This window comes from Pieris brassicae, chromosome 5 (genome assembly GCF_905147105.1).
Source record: "Pieris brassicae chromosome 5, ilPieBrab1.1, whole genome shotgun sequence".
Lineage (NCBI taxonomy): Eukaryota > Metazoa > Arthropoda > Insecta > Lepidoptera > Pieridae > Pieris > Pieris brassicae.
In genome coordinates this window covers 12474546-12492007 of record NC_059669.1, presented here as the reverse complement: position 1 = coordinate 12492007, position 17462 = coordinate 12474546, and the positions used below count along the sequence as shown (strand labels likewise).

At 31.0% G+C, this 17462-nt stretch overlaps 3 protein-coding genes across 8 annotated transcripts; 2 read left to right on the top strand and 1 right to left on the bottom strand.

Moving 5' to 3' along the window:
• The first annotated feature begins 538 nt into the window (after nucleotides 1-538).
• Nucleotides 539-6793, top strand: LOC123710455 (histone deacetylase 3). 2 transcript variants are annotated; one of them, XM_045662338.1, is made up of 9 exons: nucleotides 539-1014; nucleotides 1159-1347; nucleotides 1575-1849; nucleotides 2106-2293; nucleotides 2497-2583; nucleotides 2995-3135; nucleotides 3637-3746; nucleotides 4549-4679; nucleotides 5135-6793. In XM_045662338.1, the coding sequence occupies exons 1-9, from the start codon at nucleotides 774-776 to the stop codon at nucleotides 5162-5164; spliced, it is 1392 nt and encodes a 463-aa protein (XP_045518294.1). In that variant the 5' UTR covers nucleotides 539-773; the 3' UTR covers nucleotides 5165-6793. The 2 variants fall into 2 exon arrangements, with proteins under 2 accessions (XP_045518294.1, XP_045518296.1); XM_045662340.1 differs by lacking the exon at nucleotides 2497-2583.
• A 52-nt stretch (nucleotides 6794-6845) lies between these two features.
• On the bottom strand, nucleotides 6846-9034 carry LOC123710454. Of its 2 annotated transcripts, none has more exons than XM_045662337.1 (2): nucleotides 8954-9034; nucleotides 6846-8174 (listed from the first exon to the last, which is right to left on the bottom strand). In XM_045662337.1, exon 2 carries the CDS (start codon nucleotides 8084-8086, stop codon nucleotides 6905-6907), a length of 1182 nt encoding a protein of 393 aa, XP_045518293.1. In that variant the 5' UTR covers nucleotides 8087-8174; nucleotides 8954-9034; the 3' UTR covers nucleotides 6846-6904. The 2 variants fall into 2 exon arrangements, with proteins under 2 accessions (XP_045518293.1, XP_045518292.1); XM_045662336.1 differs by lacking the exon at nucleotides 8954-9034 and adding an exon at nucleotides 8354-8708.
• Nucleotides 8842-16720, top strand: LOC123710456 (protein D2-like). Of its 4 annotated transcripts, none has more exons than XM_045662343.1 (5): nucleotides 8842-8967; nucleotides 11143-11239; nucleotides 15021-15144; nucleotides 15378-15591; nucleotides 16314-16720. In XM_045662343.1, the coding sequence occupies exons 2-5, from the start codon at nucleotides 11159-11161 to the stop codon at nucleotides 16450-16452; spliced, it is 558 nt and encodes a 185-aa protein (XP_045518299.1). In that variant the 5' UTR covers nucleotides 8842-8967; nucleotides 11143-11158; the 3' UTR covers nucleotides 16453-16720. The 4 variants fall into 4 exon arrangements, with proteins under 4 accessions (XP_045518299.1, XP_045518298.1, XP_045518300.1 ...); XM_045662342.1 differs by having other exon boundaries at nucleotides 8862-8967; nucleotides 11118-11239; XM_045662344.1 differs by lacking the exon at nucleotides 8842-8967 and adding an exon at nucleotides 9115-9262.
• Nucleotides 16721-17462: the final 742 nt, after the last annotated feature.

Here is a 17462-nt window from a genome sequence, read left to right as displayed (position 1 = left end):
CTTTGCCTGGGACACGCCGTCGAATTTTGGGTATAACACCGGTGTCTGTTTCAACTCATGATGTTTTCCATCACCGTAAGTGTTAAGTACGCACATAGTCAAAAAAGTCGATCGGTGCACAACCGGGATTCAGTCTCATGGATGAGAGTCGCACAATCAAGCTACTAGACCAAGACTTTTCGTTAGAGCATAATGCAAAGATGTTCTAAGCCTAAGGTGTTTGACTTAATATTATATAATATATAAAATATTATTTTATCCTTATAAAATAAATACGGTTAAATTTTCAATAAAAATTATCTTTGAATTAAAAGAAACGCATTTTATTAAGGAGACATTTTATTTTTTTAATGAGTTATCTACTTTTTGAAATGATTCTGCAACGAAATATTAAGAAATGTAAACTGGAGGAAACCGCGAAAATAAATTGGCTATAAAAACCTTGACATTCGAATTCTAAGCGATGTATTAGTTTGGCTGTGTGAAATGCTATTCATATTTCACACTTCACTACTCTGTGTAATTTGGATTTTGCCTTGATAATTCGTATAACTAAAGTTTTATAAAGTGTAATAATATTAATATAACAAAATTATATTAATTTTAAATTTAAAGTATCTCTGCTTAAGAAAAGAAGCAAGTGGTTAAAAAAATGTTTCTTTCTTTTAAATAAGCATGTTAGGTGATATTCAACTTACTAAACGCTTGATTGTTATTGCGATTGTACTAGGCATTATTTTAGTTTTAAAAGAATACGTGTTTGTATTTTCACAATGACTCAACACAGAGTAGCTTATTTTTATAACCCAGACGTAGGAAATTTTCATTATGGTCCTGGACATCCGATGAAACCTCATAGGCTATCCGTAACGCATAGTTTGGTGCTTAATTATGGGCTGCACAAGAAAATGCAGATTTATAGACCATACAGAGCAAGTGCACATGACATGTGCCGTTTCCACAGCGAGGATTACATTGAATTTCTGCAGAATGTAACTCCACAAAATATTCAGAGTAAGATTTTATATGTACATTGTATTGTTGTATTAAAGAATATTTTTTTTAAACCTTTACTACTTTCATCAAGTCCTGATGTAACAACTAGCACCCATATCCTGCAATTAGCAGTAATTTCATTGTAAATAAAACTATTTACAGGTTATTCGAAAGATTTGCTTCACTACAATGTTGGTGATGATTGTCCTGTGTTTGAGGGTTTATTCGACTTCTGTTCTATGTACACAGGAGCCTCCCTTGAAGGGGCAATGAAACTTAACAATAATGCTTGTGACATTGCTATAAATTGGTCTGGTGGATTACATCACGCAAAAAAGTTTGAACCTTCAGGTATGTTGTTATTCTGCTATTCATATATTTTATTTCGTTCATGTAAATCTGAAGTAAAGTTCACATAATATATATGCACTGATCTCACAGTGAAATTTAACAGCAGCAGGGCTATTTAATGATGTGAGCATAGCTTACCAATTTGTTTGGTTGGTTAAACAAATTTTTTCTAATAACGTGGATATGACATACAATTTTGTTAATAAAATGCAAATATTTTTTTACAGGTTTTTGTTATGTAAATGATATAGTGATAGCTATATTAGAATTACTTAAATATCACCCAAGAGTGCTATACATAGACATTGATGTTCACCATGGTGATGGTGTTCAAGAAGCATTCTATTTAACTGATAGAGTAATGACAGTGAGCTTCCATAAGTATGGAAATTATTTCTTTCCGGGAACTGGAGATATGTATGAAACTGGAGCTGAAAGTGGAAGGTACTTCTCAGTAAATGTGCCACTGAAAGAAGGAATTGATGATCACAGCTATGTCCAGGTTAGACACAATACTTGCATAAAATATTAAAAAGAAAACAAAACTTTATTATTCAAGTTATTAGAATTATATTGTAGCAAACATAACAATATTCAAATATTAGGTATGTAAACTATAATTTGTATATTGTATAAGCATAAAAACTTTAATATGAAAATATACTCCATTTCTACTGTAATATGTATGCATGCATGTGTGTATTATGCTAAAATGTACAGTTAATTGGTAAAACTGATTAATTTAAAAATTCTTACAGGTGTTTAAACCAGTTATATCAAGTGTGATGGAGTTCTATCGGCCAACTGCAATTGTTCTTCAATGTGGTGCTGATTCCTTAGCTGGGGATCGACTCGGATGTTTCTCACTTTCAACTAGAGGTCACGGGGAATGTGTGCAATTTGTCAAGAATCTGAATCTCCCCACACTTGTTGTGGGAGGAGGAGGGTAGGTATCTTGGTGACTATTTATTTAACTTACATAAATTTCTTAATAGTCTCCCGATATGATTGAACTTGAATGTTAAATTTTTTAGTATGGTGGTGTTGGTCCTAGGAAATAAGGAACATCCGTACTTCTTTTGTTTTTTGTTTCTTTTTTTAGGTAAACAGAAGAAGTTTAAATAATTTTAAATTTACATTTACCACCAGTTCGCATTTCAAGGGTATAGAGCAGGCAAGAAGAAGTGCTTTGAATTTATTTAGTGACATTTCTCCAATTTCGCTTGGCAGTTTGTTGTAAGAACTAATTCAATGATATATTACTTAAATGTATAGCAAAGTCTTGACTTCAATTCTTAGAGTAACACATCTATTAGTAATACACTTATTGACTGCCCTGCATCTAATGCTAATGTCTATATTCTAGAATATTTAACTAAAATCTAGTTATAAGAATTGTTGACCCATTTTTATTAAGTTTGATTTGACAATGCTCAGAACTTAATTGGACTTAATGTACATATATGTATTAATAATATAAGTATTGCCACTGAGAGAAGGAAATATGTATTAATAAGATAATCATTGTTTTAAACTAGGAAAAGCATCACCTATATAGTGTATTAAGGATTAATGGACTTTATACAATTTTATAGAAGCTTTAACCTTTACATTAATTAAATTGTTAAAAATTAAATAATATTTCAGATATACCCTCCGTAACGTGGCGCGTTGTTGGACATATGAGACGTCACTTCTAATTGACGAAGATATTTCGAATGAGCTTCCATACACTGAGTATCTTGAGTTTTTTGCACCGGACTTCCAGTTGCATCCTGAAGTATCTGGGTAAGCAAACATTTTCCTCATAATTGAAGAAAGAAAATAGAAAAGCACATTAATTTAATCATTAAGGCAACAGAAATACACTTCAATTTCTATGCAATTGTGATCTATTCTATGTTGATAGATTAATTTTTTTTTCTGCAATGGTTTTGATATATATTTTATAACTTATAATATGACTAAAATATCATCTCGTTTCAACATGTAACTTGGAAATAATTTGTGAGTTATTGAACCCGCTGATGTACTTTTAATCAACTTCAGAAAATCCTATAGCAGGTTAAATTCGACATGTTTGTTTGGTTTTGTACAAAATGTTCTATTTTACATCTTAGACATAGTAATAAGATATATATATATATATATATATATATATATATATATATATATATTATGAAGTAATGGTTTTGGTGATATTGTATATTAAAATATCTTCTTTTATTTTATATGAATTGTATTTTTTATATTGTACTTAATATTTATTTATGAATATTTAATTTGTAGGACAACAAATGCAAACAGTAAGCAGTACTTGGAAGCGATAAGCAAATATGTATATGACAATTTGAAGATGTGTCAGCATTCACCTGCAGTACAGATGTCACACATACCAGGTATGATGACTTTGACAGTTATTATTGTATGCTCTTTAGCTTTGATTTAAGAACAGGTAATAAATGTAAATTTATTTCCATAAAAAGTACAGGAAACTTGCGTATTATGCCCTGAGACAATAGTAAATGAATTCATTAACATTATAAGTGTATATTATGTAGCTAATATGAATAAATTATATATTGAAAAATTGCATTAACATTGATTACATAGTTGACGTTAAGAGTTATCAATATTCTGTAAAGAACTATTTTTATATAGTTTTGTCAATACTCATATACTATGAGTGTATCATGCAAAAATTTAACATACAATAACAGCCAGAAGCGTAACTATACCATCTGGGGCCCGTGGCAATTTCTTTTGATGGGGCCCTATCAGTAAAAATCGTACTACATTACTAATTTTCACGTTGTATATGTAATACATTACCCACTAATACCACAATAATAAGGGCGAGAGGAAATGGTTCACGCAAGCCTAATGCGTATTTTTTATTTCATCCATAGATCATAACATCTCAATGCATTCAACATTTCAGCTTTTCGGTGAAGGAAATGTGAGGAAACCTGCATACATTTACAATGAAATAAAAATAACAATTTTTTGAGCTTGCTGCCTCTTGGGTTGGGAGACCGTGGCATTTTACCAGCTCTGCCACCCTATTGCTATGCCACTGATAACATCCTATATCTTTGTGTCAATCAAATAATAATTAAGCAATCATGCTAAGAGCTCATCAATTAGCTTATGTTTTGTTTATTATTTTATGTATTGAGTATTTTTTTTTTAATTTTGCAGGTGACTTCTTTCCCGAAGAAGAAAGGATAAAAGAGGAACTGGATCCGGATATCCGTATCAGTCAAGAGGAAGCGGATAAAATGGTGGAGCCTAAGAACGAGTTTTATGACGATGAGAAAGACAATGACAAGGTAAATATCTATCTCTTTTTTATAAACACAATTACATTACCTTATTTACCAATTTGTATGTACACAGTAATGCGTTAAACCCGTAATAATATGTTATTTTTTATAAAACAGGTAACAGATGTTACTAGTATATAAATTAATTTCATAAAAAAAAAACATTTTACTAGACCACGAATCTAGACCTCTAACACTAGTGTTAGAACGTATCTAAGTACCTATAGTCTTGACTGCTATCAGATATCAATTCAATCAAGTCAATTTAAATATATTATATCTCTTTACCTATACATAATTATAGGCCAATAAATTTCTCCGATGTCTTTCTCGGTTTCTCAAAAACTACATTGTTTTATAATTGGGTAAGGTAAAGTGTTTTAAATATGTAAAAGCGTATTTTTATATTTCTAGGTTTTAAATAAATTACGTAAACAAAATTGACTTTATTTTAATTTCAGGAATCAGTACCAGAGACCAAGGAATCCTAGCGATCACCTTCGGCCGGGACGGCCACACCCACTTGACACGGCAAATTCAGAAAGTACTGGCTTTTACTTGGCCAGACTGACAGTGATAGTGCAAGTGAGCCTAAAAGTGCTGAAAGTGATGAACTAAAATGACTTATGTAAACTAAAGTGTGATGTACACAGGATAATAAAATTCAATAGTAGTGTTTAATTTAACATCAGATTAAAGTTGTCCATTTAATTATCGGTAATGGTAGGTGAATATTTTAATTACATATATTAAAATAATGATTCATCTCAAAACACATGGAGCAATGAAAGACATTTTTAAGCTTGTGAATATAATTAAATATATACTAAATAGCTTAATTAATTGTTAATCATAGACTCCGAGTATGACTAATCTCGTCATGAGCACTGTCAAATGGTTTGATAACTGACTGACTAAGTTAAATATTCTAAAATTTGGACTAAATGTATGGGAAAATATTCATTATAATATTTGTAAGTTTTAATAGTACTTAACCATATTAATGCATTTTATAATAAGGTTTGTTGGTATAAAATTTATTAATATCAATGAGATTTTGTTAAATCAAATTGTTGTCAATCAAACAATTTATGTCTTGATTCTTTCCTATTTCTGTAATATATTTTATAAACTGACAACTTAACACTGAAAAGGATGATTCTCTATTAAATAATTATAAGCTAGTTTAAGAAATAAAGTTTGTAGTTACAATATTTGCATTTGCTTAAGGATGAAAAATACTAGATAACCCAGTATCTAGGTCACTTATGTCTGTTTCATAGAATTTTTTTTCTATATAGGCAAATATGTTTCAAATATTATACAACTTTTGTTTATTCTTTTATCATTGTAACTTAAAAATGGTATTGTGGAAAGACTAACTAGACAAAGTAATGTGATATCCTAGAAGAATTATGATAGTTGGTAAGAGATGCTAGTTTATTATTATTTAACTTTTATACACATCTGTTGCCACTAATGCACATTCAGTGAAGTTAGACCAATAGTGGTTGATGACTTTTTGATAAATTAAAAGTTAAAAAACAAACACATGTATACATTTCTTAAGCGAGCCTTCCTGTGATGTCTATTAATATACAACTTTATCCTATATAGAAAATAGAAATATGTATCTGTAATTTTATGTAATTATGTTAATTTTAAAATGGGCTTTCATTATATTTCTATAATACTGCTTGAAAAAATTTCGATTGTTTTTTTTTTACAACATTCTCTTATTTCAAAGAATTTGCATAATTTCTGAAGGAATCTTATATTTTATTATATAATATTTATTTGTGCAAGAATTTTGATATTGGACTTCTATCAGATTGTATATTGGGGTGAAACATACATGGGGCTTAGTCAAGATGTTTAAACAGTAGTGTATGTGGAATGCCAAAAACGAAATTTGTATGAAAATACACAAACACAAATGTGTTGACAAATTTAGTTTCCGGCTTTCTACACTTCCATTAAGGCATCTTGTCGAAGCACTCTAATCAGATATAAATTGTATATTTAGAATATTGTATTAAGATAAGGTATATGTTTGATTTTCATCCAATGCAAAGTTGTTTTAAGGAGTTTAGACAAATGTAAATAAATATTACACACATCACCTTCTTTTTATGTATTCAAATCCTTTATTGGTAATGTAATAAAATGTCATTAAAATAAAAAGCTTTATTTTAAAGATAAAATATAATTTTAACCTAAATTATAATATATTAATAGCCACCCAGTTTTAAGTCTAGGTTATTATCGGCTATGTATTTGTGTACATCACTCATGTCTTCTGTAAAGTCTACAGTGAATAGTTGCAACATCTCACAACCCTGTATAACTTGTTTTACTACATCCTTTGATACTTCCAATGTACAATCCAACCATAAACTACGTACATTTTTAAAATATCCTTTTTGTAAGATATATATCAGTGTATTATCTATTGATAATTTTGTTTGAAATTTTAAAGTTAACTTCCGTAAGCACAGTGTACATTCTAGAAAAAAAACTAAAATATCTTCAATACTAAAGCGTTCATTTCCCAATGTCAATACTTCAAGTTGACGAAATATGTTTTTTGGTTGACGAAAAAATCTTGGAATTGAAAGGTAGTTGGACTGAGTTATTAGACAAAGAGATGTGAGATTTGGACAACTTGTACCTAAGTTAATGACTTCATCTAAACTTAATGAGTGATCAATCTCCCATAGAGAAAAATGTGTTAGATAACTTCCTTTTACCTCCAAAAGGTGATGCAATGAATCACTGTGAGAAAAAAATGACATGTCTAACTTACTTAACCTTAAGTCACTTAATGCTATTTCTTCCAGTATTGCATCCTTGTTGTTTGCAGATAAATGTGTAATGGACAATTCTTTTAAATGTGGACAAATTTTTACAAGTTTCCGCATACCCTCAGCTGATGCAAAATGACAGTTGATTTTCCTTAAGCTGAGTGGTCCAATGCTGACATCTGTATTTATTAATGTTGAACCTATATCACATGACTCTATTCTCAATTCCTCAAGATAGGGAAGTTCACTTATTAGCATAATAATACCAGCTTGGGAGACACATCTACCTACTCGACTAGCTCTTTCATTACGAGGAGGATCCATTGCTAATATGCGCAAATTTTTAAGATTTGATATATAAGACAAACCAGAATCTGACACATTCCGAATGAGGACAGATGCATTAATTAGAGATTTACATATATCTACTCGGGAAACTATGTTTAGCTCTTCGAGTAGAAGACATTTTGAGCCAATCAATTCAAGGATTTCATCTGTACAGATGAATTTTAAATCAAGGACAACTAAATGTGTGAACCGTGGCATAACATGAACCCAGAAAGTTTGGGGAATACCATTGTCAAGATCACTTTTGCGGAAGATTGACATACTAGGATGAATAAGAACATTGAGTTGTATTCTAGGGTCACCGCGATATCGATAACATCCTCTTTCCAAACATAGTACATCGAACAATCTGAAACAAAACAAAAAGATAGTTTTTTTTTTTTGTTTTCAAAGCAAAACCTCATAACTCAAATAATACTCTACTCTACTCATAGTGATAAAACATTATAACATAATTAAAGTAAATTTTGTGTAACAGAATGAACAGGTATACTTTGTATTTGGTACACTTGTAAATGAGATACAAACCTTGTAGGTAGTAATGACACTAGATATCCCTTCAGTAAAATAATTTGCTTTTCGGATTCTTTACATTCTATATCAGCATAATTTTTTTCGATTATAAAACAACATTCGTTAATTAAATTTAGGGAGGTTCTTACACATAATTTGAATAAGCTACTCGGTTGTTTACGCGGTGACATACTTAAAAATCCAACATAAATTTAATTAAAAATTGTTTGTTAATTTATAGTGCACAACATTATACTTTTATCTGACAGTAAAAAAATTGTTATAAAATTTGCCAAAGCCCAAAACGAAAACACAAAACTCCGAAAGTGATAATTTAAAACATAATTATATCAAATATATTGAAGTAGAGATTATGTATTGTTTTTGATTATATTGAACGATTGAATACAACAGACATAAGAGAACTTGATTCGACCACAGAATGTCATCTATTTATGGTATAGAACGAATGTGACGTTCCATGTAATTTTAATTTTTTGACATTTATATTTAAGAATGAAATGACGACTATCATTCGTCAATTTATATATTATTAGTAACAACAGAAATTTTTAAATAATTTTTAATTGTACTTTGCATTATTTTTGTACATACCACCGTGTTGAGAGGTAAGGTATTTTATGATACTTTTAATCAATCCCGCTGCCTAAAACAGACTAGTGTCTTAACAGACTAATATCAATTTCGATTTCATTATCATTTCAAGTTGTGTATCAAGATTCTAGAAATTGTTTAGCTAATAAAAAATTGATAAGAGTTGGCAAAACAGGAGAAAGTAAAAAAAATACATTACAATTACGTAATGCTATTAACATACAGATTCCGGATTGATAATAGAGCTTTAGATTATTATTAGCTAAAAACATTCATCAACCGCATACCGGTATCGCGGTCGTCTAAAAGGTTAAGTTTAATGGATATGACAGATAATTTACCGTAATATTATTATATGCAAAGTGATATATTATTTCTATAGTTTAGATTAATTACACATCGGTTTTATACTATTTTTTCTCAGTATAATTATAATGTTATAGTTGTCACTAAGAACTAATTAATTTATTGGCACAGAATGTGAATACCTGCCTATAGGCTAAATTTTGTAAATGTAAAAATGAAGGTCTATATGTAAAAAAAAATTAACTTTATGTACAATAAAGTTAGTGTGACAAAAACATTTCTATATTAAAATTGTTTTTTTTTACTAAATAATAAATTTATATTGATTTTAGTTTAGGGTTATGTGTTATATATCAGGACAGGAAATGGTAATTATTGTAATTCTGTACTCAAACTTGGTCTTAAAGTGTAAGTAAAATTATTGTAATCTCTAAAGTAATATTGATAAAATTTTAAGAATGGTCTAGAACAGCGGAAGCATGTCATTCTTATCAGTAGCTAAATAGTCTTTTTTAATTTTTGTTTGGATCTATGGTAAATCTATATTACTTTAAATATTCTAAATGCTAGTAGTATTAAAATGTTTACTAAATCACTTATTTACTAATCACTTAACTCTTAGTGTTCTAATTTATTCATTGCTTTCCTCAAGTAGTTGGTCTTTACAAATGAAAACTTAATTATCTATATTGTTTGATAAAAAGTCTTATAGTTTAAATATGAAGTGAGATTAATAAAACCTTTGTGTTTAATAACCTTTCATTATACTGTTGGCCCAGAAGAAGAACAAGAAATAACTAAGTTTAGCATAATGGGCTTATGGCGAGATCTATAGAGTGCACTTAGACTTTGCTCAGTCTTAACTTTCGAGTTAAGTGGCAGTCGGTATTTATAGAGCAAACTGTGAGAATCTCTGAGTGTGTGCTTAGCTTGATCTTATGTCCACAAAATCGACAACTTACCAAAAACTTTGACTAAACCAAAAGCCTCACCAAAAATAATAGCCCACAATTACATAATACTTTACCATTATATCTTTTACTTGACTTTTTTTTTGTCGTAATAAAAAATGAATGGTGATGCCATGTTATACTGGAGTTCCATAGACTTTGGGAAAAATAGGATTTGAATTCAAAGAAATGATAAATGATCTTCATAAATACCTATGCAATACATGAAATAAAATAATTACACATTATTATGGTATTTATTATTTATATAAGTGTTCAAACCCCATTTTTGAATTGTTGATACAAGTTCTCTGTTGCTGTTTTCAAAACAATGCAATCCATTCTACATAACAAAATTATTGTCATCTTTAAAATCCATTTTCTAAAGGTTACTCATAAATTTCTAGTTATTGTAATAATAACAATAAATAGAACATAGATGTGTACCGTTTCATGCGTTTAAATATTTGATATTGTTCTACTTTTTTAAAATGATAATGAAGTTATTACATGAAATAAAACATCAATTCGTATTTTGACATTGTCTGTCTTAGCTTGTGCTTAGTATAATGTTACCGTTAAAATGTCTATAAATACTAAATCATGCTTAGTGTACACTAAGCAAAGTTTTTCGTAAGTAAAGTTTGAGCTAAGTCTTAGTGCGCTCTGTAGATCTTGCCCTTAGTCTAAGTACTCACTAAATATTTAGGCTAAGACAACTGTAAGACTTTGCAAAATAAACGCCAAAATCCTATAGATATAATGACTATTTCCTTGTCTGCCAACTGTATATAACCTGTAGTTAAACTGGTAATACAACCTTGTTTCACATTTGGCGGTCTCCGGTCGACTGTGCATGTCGTGTACGATGGCTCGAGTATTCAAACTGGCGATTCTTTTGTTAATAGCAGACGGCACTATGGTAAATTTTAGGGTGTTTGCGAGAGCCATGTCCACTGTTGCAAAGAACTTTGAAGCCAACGGCGTGGTGCCTGACGTCGTTCCGAAGGCCCCAAATGCTTTGGTCACTGTGAGTATAAATTTTGTAATAATTTTCATTAACTTGTAAATTTTTGATGTGTCCCGTCCCTAATTTCCCTAAAAACGTTCTCAAAGGTCATCAAAATTCAGTAGATTTTTTTCATACGAAACGGAAAGACTAAAATTCGATTGATAGGTTTCAAAAACTATATCTGTGTTTCGTAGATTTTAAAATTTAATTCTGTTATTTAATTTATAATCATAATTGTGTCACGTCGTCATTATTCAAAATGTTATTGTAATAATTGTATATTTTTCAAAATGGTTTCCGATTTTCTAAATAAAAATCGATATTTAGCATTTAATGGCAATTTTGCCGCGCACCACCACTATGTGGAACCGGCTGCCCAATGAAGTATTTTCGAACCAATTCAAGATAATTCCTTCACGAAAACAGTGTACCAATTCTTTAAAGGCCGGCGACGCACTTGCGAGTGTCCATGGGTATCACTATCATCTGTTATATAAAAAATAACATATCGCAAAATGTAACAAATAATTCAGCATATTGGCATGACTGCCAACTAATTTTCAAAAAATGCTTATAAGCCTCGGGGTGTTTTATTTACCTGTTACGTTATCAACTTTCCAAATCAATATCTTTTATTCACAAAGGCTGTTTTCAAATCTAAAAATACATATGAATTATCAATTCTTACGTTACGCACATATTATGTGCGTTCTTTAACTTATCTTTATTTTTAACACATTAACATATGTTAATTAAAAGAACAATTGCCTCAAATAATCTTTTAGTAAAATAGTCTATATTCAAAATTGAATAAGAATCATGAATTATGTACGGTCACAGTTTTGTGGGTCTATCGGAATGATTAGCAGAGTTTTAGTAGTGAAATAGTTATTAAATGAAAAGAAAATTCCGTATTATAAACATGAAGGATATTTAGGTAAAAAAAAGAACGTTAGCTCCAACACTAGCTAATCTCTTCCTTTTGACATGTTAATAATTTGAACATAACACAATTAATAATTAAACTTCTTTTTCAGCATAGGTTGAGAAATCATTTTTAATTAATTATTACTAAGTTATAAACCCGCAAATCCGTTAAAGTCATTTGTAATTAAATATAATTTTCTTTATCATCGTCAAGGTCAAACGAGAGTAGTATCTGCTAATCAAAATTAATTATTTCATCTTATATAAACGTTACTTTTAAATCTTCAAATGCATGTCAGATACTGAGTTTTGATTCAAATTGCCATAGTGACAGATTTGACTTAACTTTAGGCCATATGTCTAATCAGGCTAGGAAACCATATCGAAATTGTTCACATAAACGTCGTGTATCGCTATCGTTATTGGAATTTACAAATACCAGCGCTAATTAGACAAAAACAAGCCAAGAAACGGGTTTCATTTTCCGAACTTGTTTACAAAACATACATTTTGTGAGAAGTTGTTCAGTTAGTAGGGGAGAGATTCAGAGACGTATAGCCTTCCAAGTTTATACATCTTAATATATATAAATCTCCTGTCACGATGTTTGTCCGCGATGGTCTCCTAAACTACTTAACCGATTTTAAATTAAATTGCCACACCGTGAGCAGTCTGGTCCAACTTAAGAGATAGGATAGCTTAGATCTTTAATTATAGTCGTAATTTTATTTTATTGCAAATCATTTGTCTATAATTAATTGTCAGTCACAATTATCTGTTAACTCTAAAATATTCTAACAGATTTCGATACTATTCGACTGGATTGAGTAAGTAATCAATAGATGGCACTGCTATGGTAAAACGACAAACATGTCATATAAGCTACAATTCAATATCATCATGATATTGAATTGTAGCCTATATGACATGATATTGAATTGTAGCTTATACCACGTGTTATTGAGGCTAAAGTATAAATTAAATATATTTTGTAGTAAACGAAATACCGTGAAATTCAATTATTTCTACTTTTTTAATTTTTGGTGTTAGCATCGCCAACCACGTGTTATTTAGACCGAAGTGTAAATCAAATTTAAATTATAGTGACGATAATACAGTGAAATTATTCTTTCGTGTCACGGTATTAAGGCTAACTAAAACCATATTTAGGAGAAACGAAGTTCGCGGGGGCAGCTAGTTATGTATATTTTTTTTCAAAAGCTAAGTTCTTTTAAAGGACTCAGGAAAATCTTTAAAAATCATGTACAGTGGCGTTTATTGTCCCATCATCTTCTATTTTATGACACCTGATATGTTCCTTTAACCGCAGAAATAGGTGGAAAAGACTTAAATTAAAATATTAAAAATCATATAATAAATAACAATTGATGTTATTTATCACGGATATCCGATTCATGTTTTCGCTATAAACTCGAAAATTTCCTATCCTATATCATTATATAATGTTTCTTCGTTAAATATATGTAATCGTTTCCTGTCGTGTATAAGCCTGAGTCTTTTACACTAAGCAAGTCCAGGCCCGTGCTCTTAGTGTGTTGCGTGTCGTTTAATTCCCTCAAATATGGTTGTCAGGTGCCGCTTCCGGAAACTGGACTTTCCGACGTTTCCGTTCAGTTTTGAAATTTAATACAATTTAAAAACGGACCGTATCTCCCTCCTTTATGGTTTCTTCTATCTTTGTTGGCCATAGTCATTTTGTATGATGATTTGATATTTTAAAAGAGTACCGAGAGTTTTTCCCGCTTCTCGCGACTTACACCCTCTGTCTTTGCCGATGAGTAGGGATGTCTGCGAAACAAATTTATTGTAGTGGAATAAGAGATACCTGTATCTTATATTCCATAATAAACGTCTTTTATGTAGGTATGTATGTTAATTTTTTGAGATAATTTAAAACACTTCGCTTCCTCCCAATTGTGCGTTATAGGTTCAGAATGGAACGTAAACTCCCGTTTGGCGAAAGATTAATTCATATTTTTTCTGTATGATTTGTGCATATTTTTAAACGTACGAATAAATTAACAGTAGTTTCGTCTAATACCATGACGGTTCTTACAAATGCAAACACACATTGGTAAAAACTTCGTGTGCAGTCGAAAAATCAAATAAAACTTCTTTGACGTATAGAAATTCGAATTCGGTACTTTTGAAGACTGCATTTCGTTTTTCGAATGCATTTCAGCAATAAAACGTTAGCGAACGACATGTTTTTGTAGTACTCACGTTAACCAAATACAATTTATTGAACGTTATCTATAACGACACATATAAAGAACAGATTACAACGAAATTCTAAATTCAAAAAACATGACAAACTGTATTCGTTAAAAGATCCTTGTAGAAATAGTAAATCCAGAATCAACAGGTTTCAATCGGATCGAGAGAACGTTTCTATTACTAAATTTACGCAGTCATATCTATTAATACAATAATGTCATCCTGTGTCTTAAGGCCATAAGGACACTAACCTTACCTAACTCCTAGAACAGAAATAGTGATTCGGGGACAAATAAATCGTTTAAAAATATTTAATTACTACTAAAATAATTTTTATATGTGTCCAATATGTACGCGAATTTGTTAAAATACAGCTCGAAAGTTTTGTGTGCATTCTGCAGCTCTGATCAGAGATATACAAGTTGCAAATAGAGAATGATATAAAGGTATCAATCAATATGTATTATGTCAGTCGATTATTTTGTATCAATAAAAATTACGTATTTATATTGTGTTGTGTTTTATTTAGCCGCGTGTATGCACGGTGGTGACAATGAAACGAAAGTCAAAACTTTAATTGTGATTGGACAAAACACATGACGTGTTTACCAAGATATTTATTAAATGATTCCAGGTTAAGTATCCGAGTGGTGTAGAAGTGAAAGAAGGCAACGAGCTGACGCCAAGACAGGTGAAGGATGTGCCGAGTGTCAGTTATGACGCCAGCCCTGATAGCTTCTACACCTTGGCTATGACCGGTATGTTTAGTACTTACAGCTTTCAGCTTTGTGTTGCTATGTATCAATTTTAAAAGAACTACCCATATGGGCATATCATTTAACATGAGATGAGCGTCCTGCCCTTATATCAAATTCTATAAAAAGTAAGGATTGTCCTATATATTATATTATTGGGTAAGCTTCAAAGTAAATTAATTAAATAACGATTTAACGTGATAAACTTATTGTTAAGTTAAGTTTTTTTCTTTTAGACCCAGACGCACCTTCCCGCAAAGAGCCAAAATTCCGTGAATGGCACCACTGGTTGGTTGGAAACATTCCCGGGCAAAACGTCGCCTCGGGTGAGACATTGTCCGCCTACGTCGGCTCTGGGCCTCCAGAGGGCACTGGTCTCCACCGATACGTGTTTTTGGTGTACAAGCAACCATCAAAGTTGACATTTGATGAGCCCAGACTACCTAACACGTAAGTTTGTTATTACCTTAACGAATACTTTGCATGACCGCAGCAAATGGCCAGGTGACTCGACATTCAAACTGCCACAGGATTGCGAGTGCGTCGGCATTTTTATTGGTAGACTCTCTCCTTGAAAGATTGTCATTTGTATAGGTTTGGACGTTCTAACTTCGGTTTTTAATTATAAGTCATAAATTTACGAATTCATGCCAAAAAAAAACCTGATTTAGTCATTTATGCCGTACGCCTAGATAATATGAAATTTCTTGCGATCAAAAAATTACTTAACTTTCTGTTATTTTATTTTGCATTTTAAGGCAAACCCCTATTTTAAAAGTGTAAATTTTTGCATATTTTTTTTTAATAATTTGGAATTAAAAAAATATATAAATGTCATTGTAAGTAACTGTACTGTTGCGTTGATCTTTGTTTTCCTTTATAAGTGTCTGTCACAACGATTTTCGAAGACGAAGGTTTTTCATGATTGTTTGGCTTCACACATAGAAAGAAATATCCGTTACACAGCTGGGATTTGGAAGCACGCTTCAGCAAGTCTGCACTATAATTAACACGAGGCAAACCTCTGCTGGAAGAAATTAATGTATATTGTGTGATAGGATAATAGGATAATACAATTTTTCAATGTAAAGAAAAATGAAGCAAATTGCTGAAGCTATTATTTAAGTAAATTTATTTGCAGGTATAGATTACATTTCTGGTTTGAATTTCAGATCCGGTGACAAACGAGCAATGTTCTCTATTGCCAAGTTTGCGGAGAAATACAAATTGGGCGATCCCATTGCGGGTAACTTCTACGAAGCCCAATACGACGATTACGTTCCTGAGCTATACAAGCAGCTCGGTGCCTAAATATTTGAAAACCTGGTGTTAATAAATCAAGACATTTCACGATATTTTTTAAAAGTACGAGAACAATCAATAAAATTTAATGAAAGCTTTTGCTATTCAAATGTAATACGTGAATCAGAATGTATTTTCTGTATTATTTGCTGAACTCGTACTTTTAATGTCGTGAAACCGGGTTGTTAGTGCATTTGTATCAGTATCGAAAAGCCTTGTATCCGCCGATAAAATTGGCGGTTAGATTTAAGAAATCCAGTAAAGAATTATCTAGTTATTATGTTGTTTTTTTGCATTGTAATCGTCGATTGTAGAGTGGCAGGTAATGAAATGTTTCTAAATTGTTGTACTTAGATGATTAATCTTAAATAAATTGATCTTATCGTAACCGGGATTCAAACACTTAGTGGTACAAATAAGAACTTACTTATTCGAACCTTATGCTAGGAATAGTGATCCTTAGAATAAGCTAAGAATATGGAGATCATACTAATAACCTCGTTACTGCGTTGGTAAAAATATTCCCCCGTCATGCTATGGCATGTGCCTATGGGCACAAGACGGCAATGTCGCAATTTATTGATAAACTTAGAAGAAAAAAAACTTGTCAATGATAACCGTGTTTCTGTCAGGACTAAAGTCCTTTGACGTGTCCTTTGAGTTTGACGTTTCCATTCGCGTTGACTTTGATCCGTGGTTGTTTATTTTGATTATTAACTACCATCCATTTTTTAAAGTGCCATATAAGAAATGAGAACGCTGAATTAATTGGGAGAAAAAGAAACGTTCTGTAAAATTCTGAATGTCGAGTAAAACTGAAACATGAATTGTGTTCGACTACCGCAACTTTTTAGAAATATATTACGATCCTGTACAAATTTGAAAACAAAGATTTAAGTATGAACACAAATAAAGAGAAAATGAAGGCTTGGAGCGAAATAACAGAGAAGTAAACCAAAAAAAAACACATTTTAACATTAAAACATAGAATTTAGATGTGCATGGACAGAGCTTAAATT

Coding starts and splice junctions, on each gene's coding strand:
- LOC123710455 (XM_045662338.1), top strand. CDS start 774: ATGACTCAACACAGAGTAGCTTATTTTTATAACCCAGACGTAGGAAAT. Junction 1,850..2,105: donor ATGATCACAGCTATGTCCAG/GTTAGACACAAT, acceptor AAATTCTTACAG/GTGTTTAAACCAGTTATATC. Junction 3,136..3,636: donor TTGCATCCTGAAGTATCTGG/GTAAGCAAACAT, acceptor TTTAATTTGTAG/GACAACAAATGCAAACAGTA.
- LOC123710454 (XM_045662336.1), bottom strand. CDS start 8,529: ATGTCACCGCGTAAACAACCGAGTAGCTTATTCAAATTATGTGTAAGA. Junction 8,175..8,353: donor GTGTCATTACTACCTACAAG/GTTTGTATCTCA, acceptor GTTTTGTTTCAG/ATTGTTCGATGTACTATGTT.
- LOC123710456 (XM_045662341.1), top strand. CDS start 11,066: ATGTCGTGTACGATGGCTCGAGTATTCAAACTGGCGATTCTTTTGTTA. Junction 15,145..15,377: donor CTACACCTTGGCTATGACCG/GTATGTTTAGTA, acceptor TTTTTCTTTTAG/ACCCAGACGCACCTTCCCGC. Junction 15,592..16,313: donor GAGCCCAGACTACCTAACAC/GTAAGTTTGTTA, acceptor TTTGAATTTCAG/ATCCGGTGACAAACGAGCAA.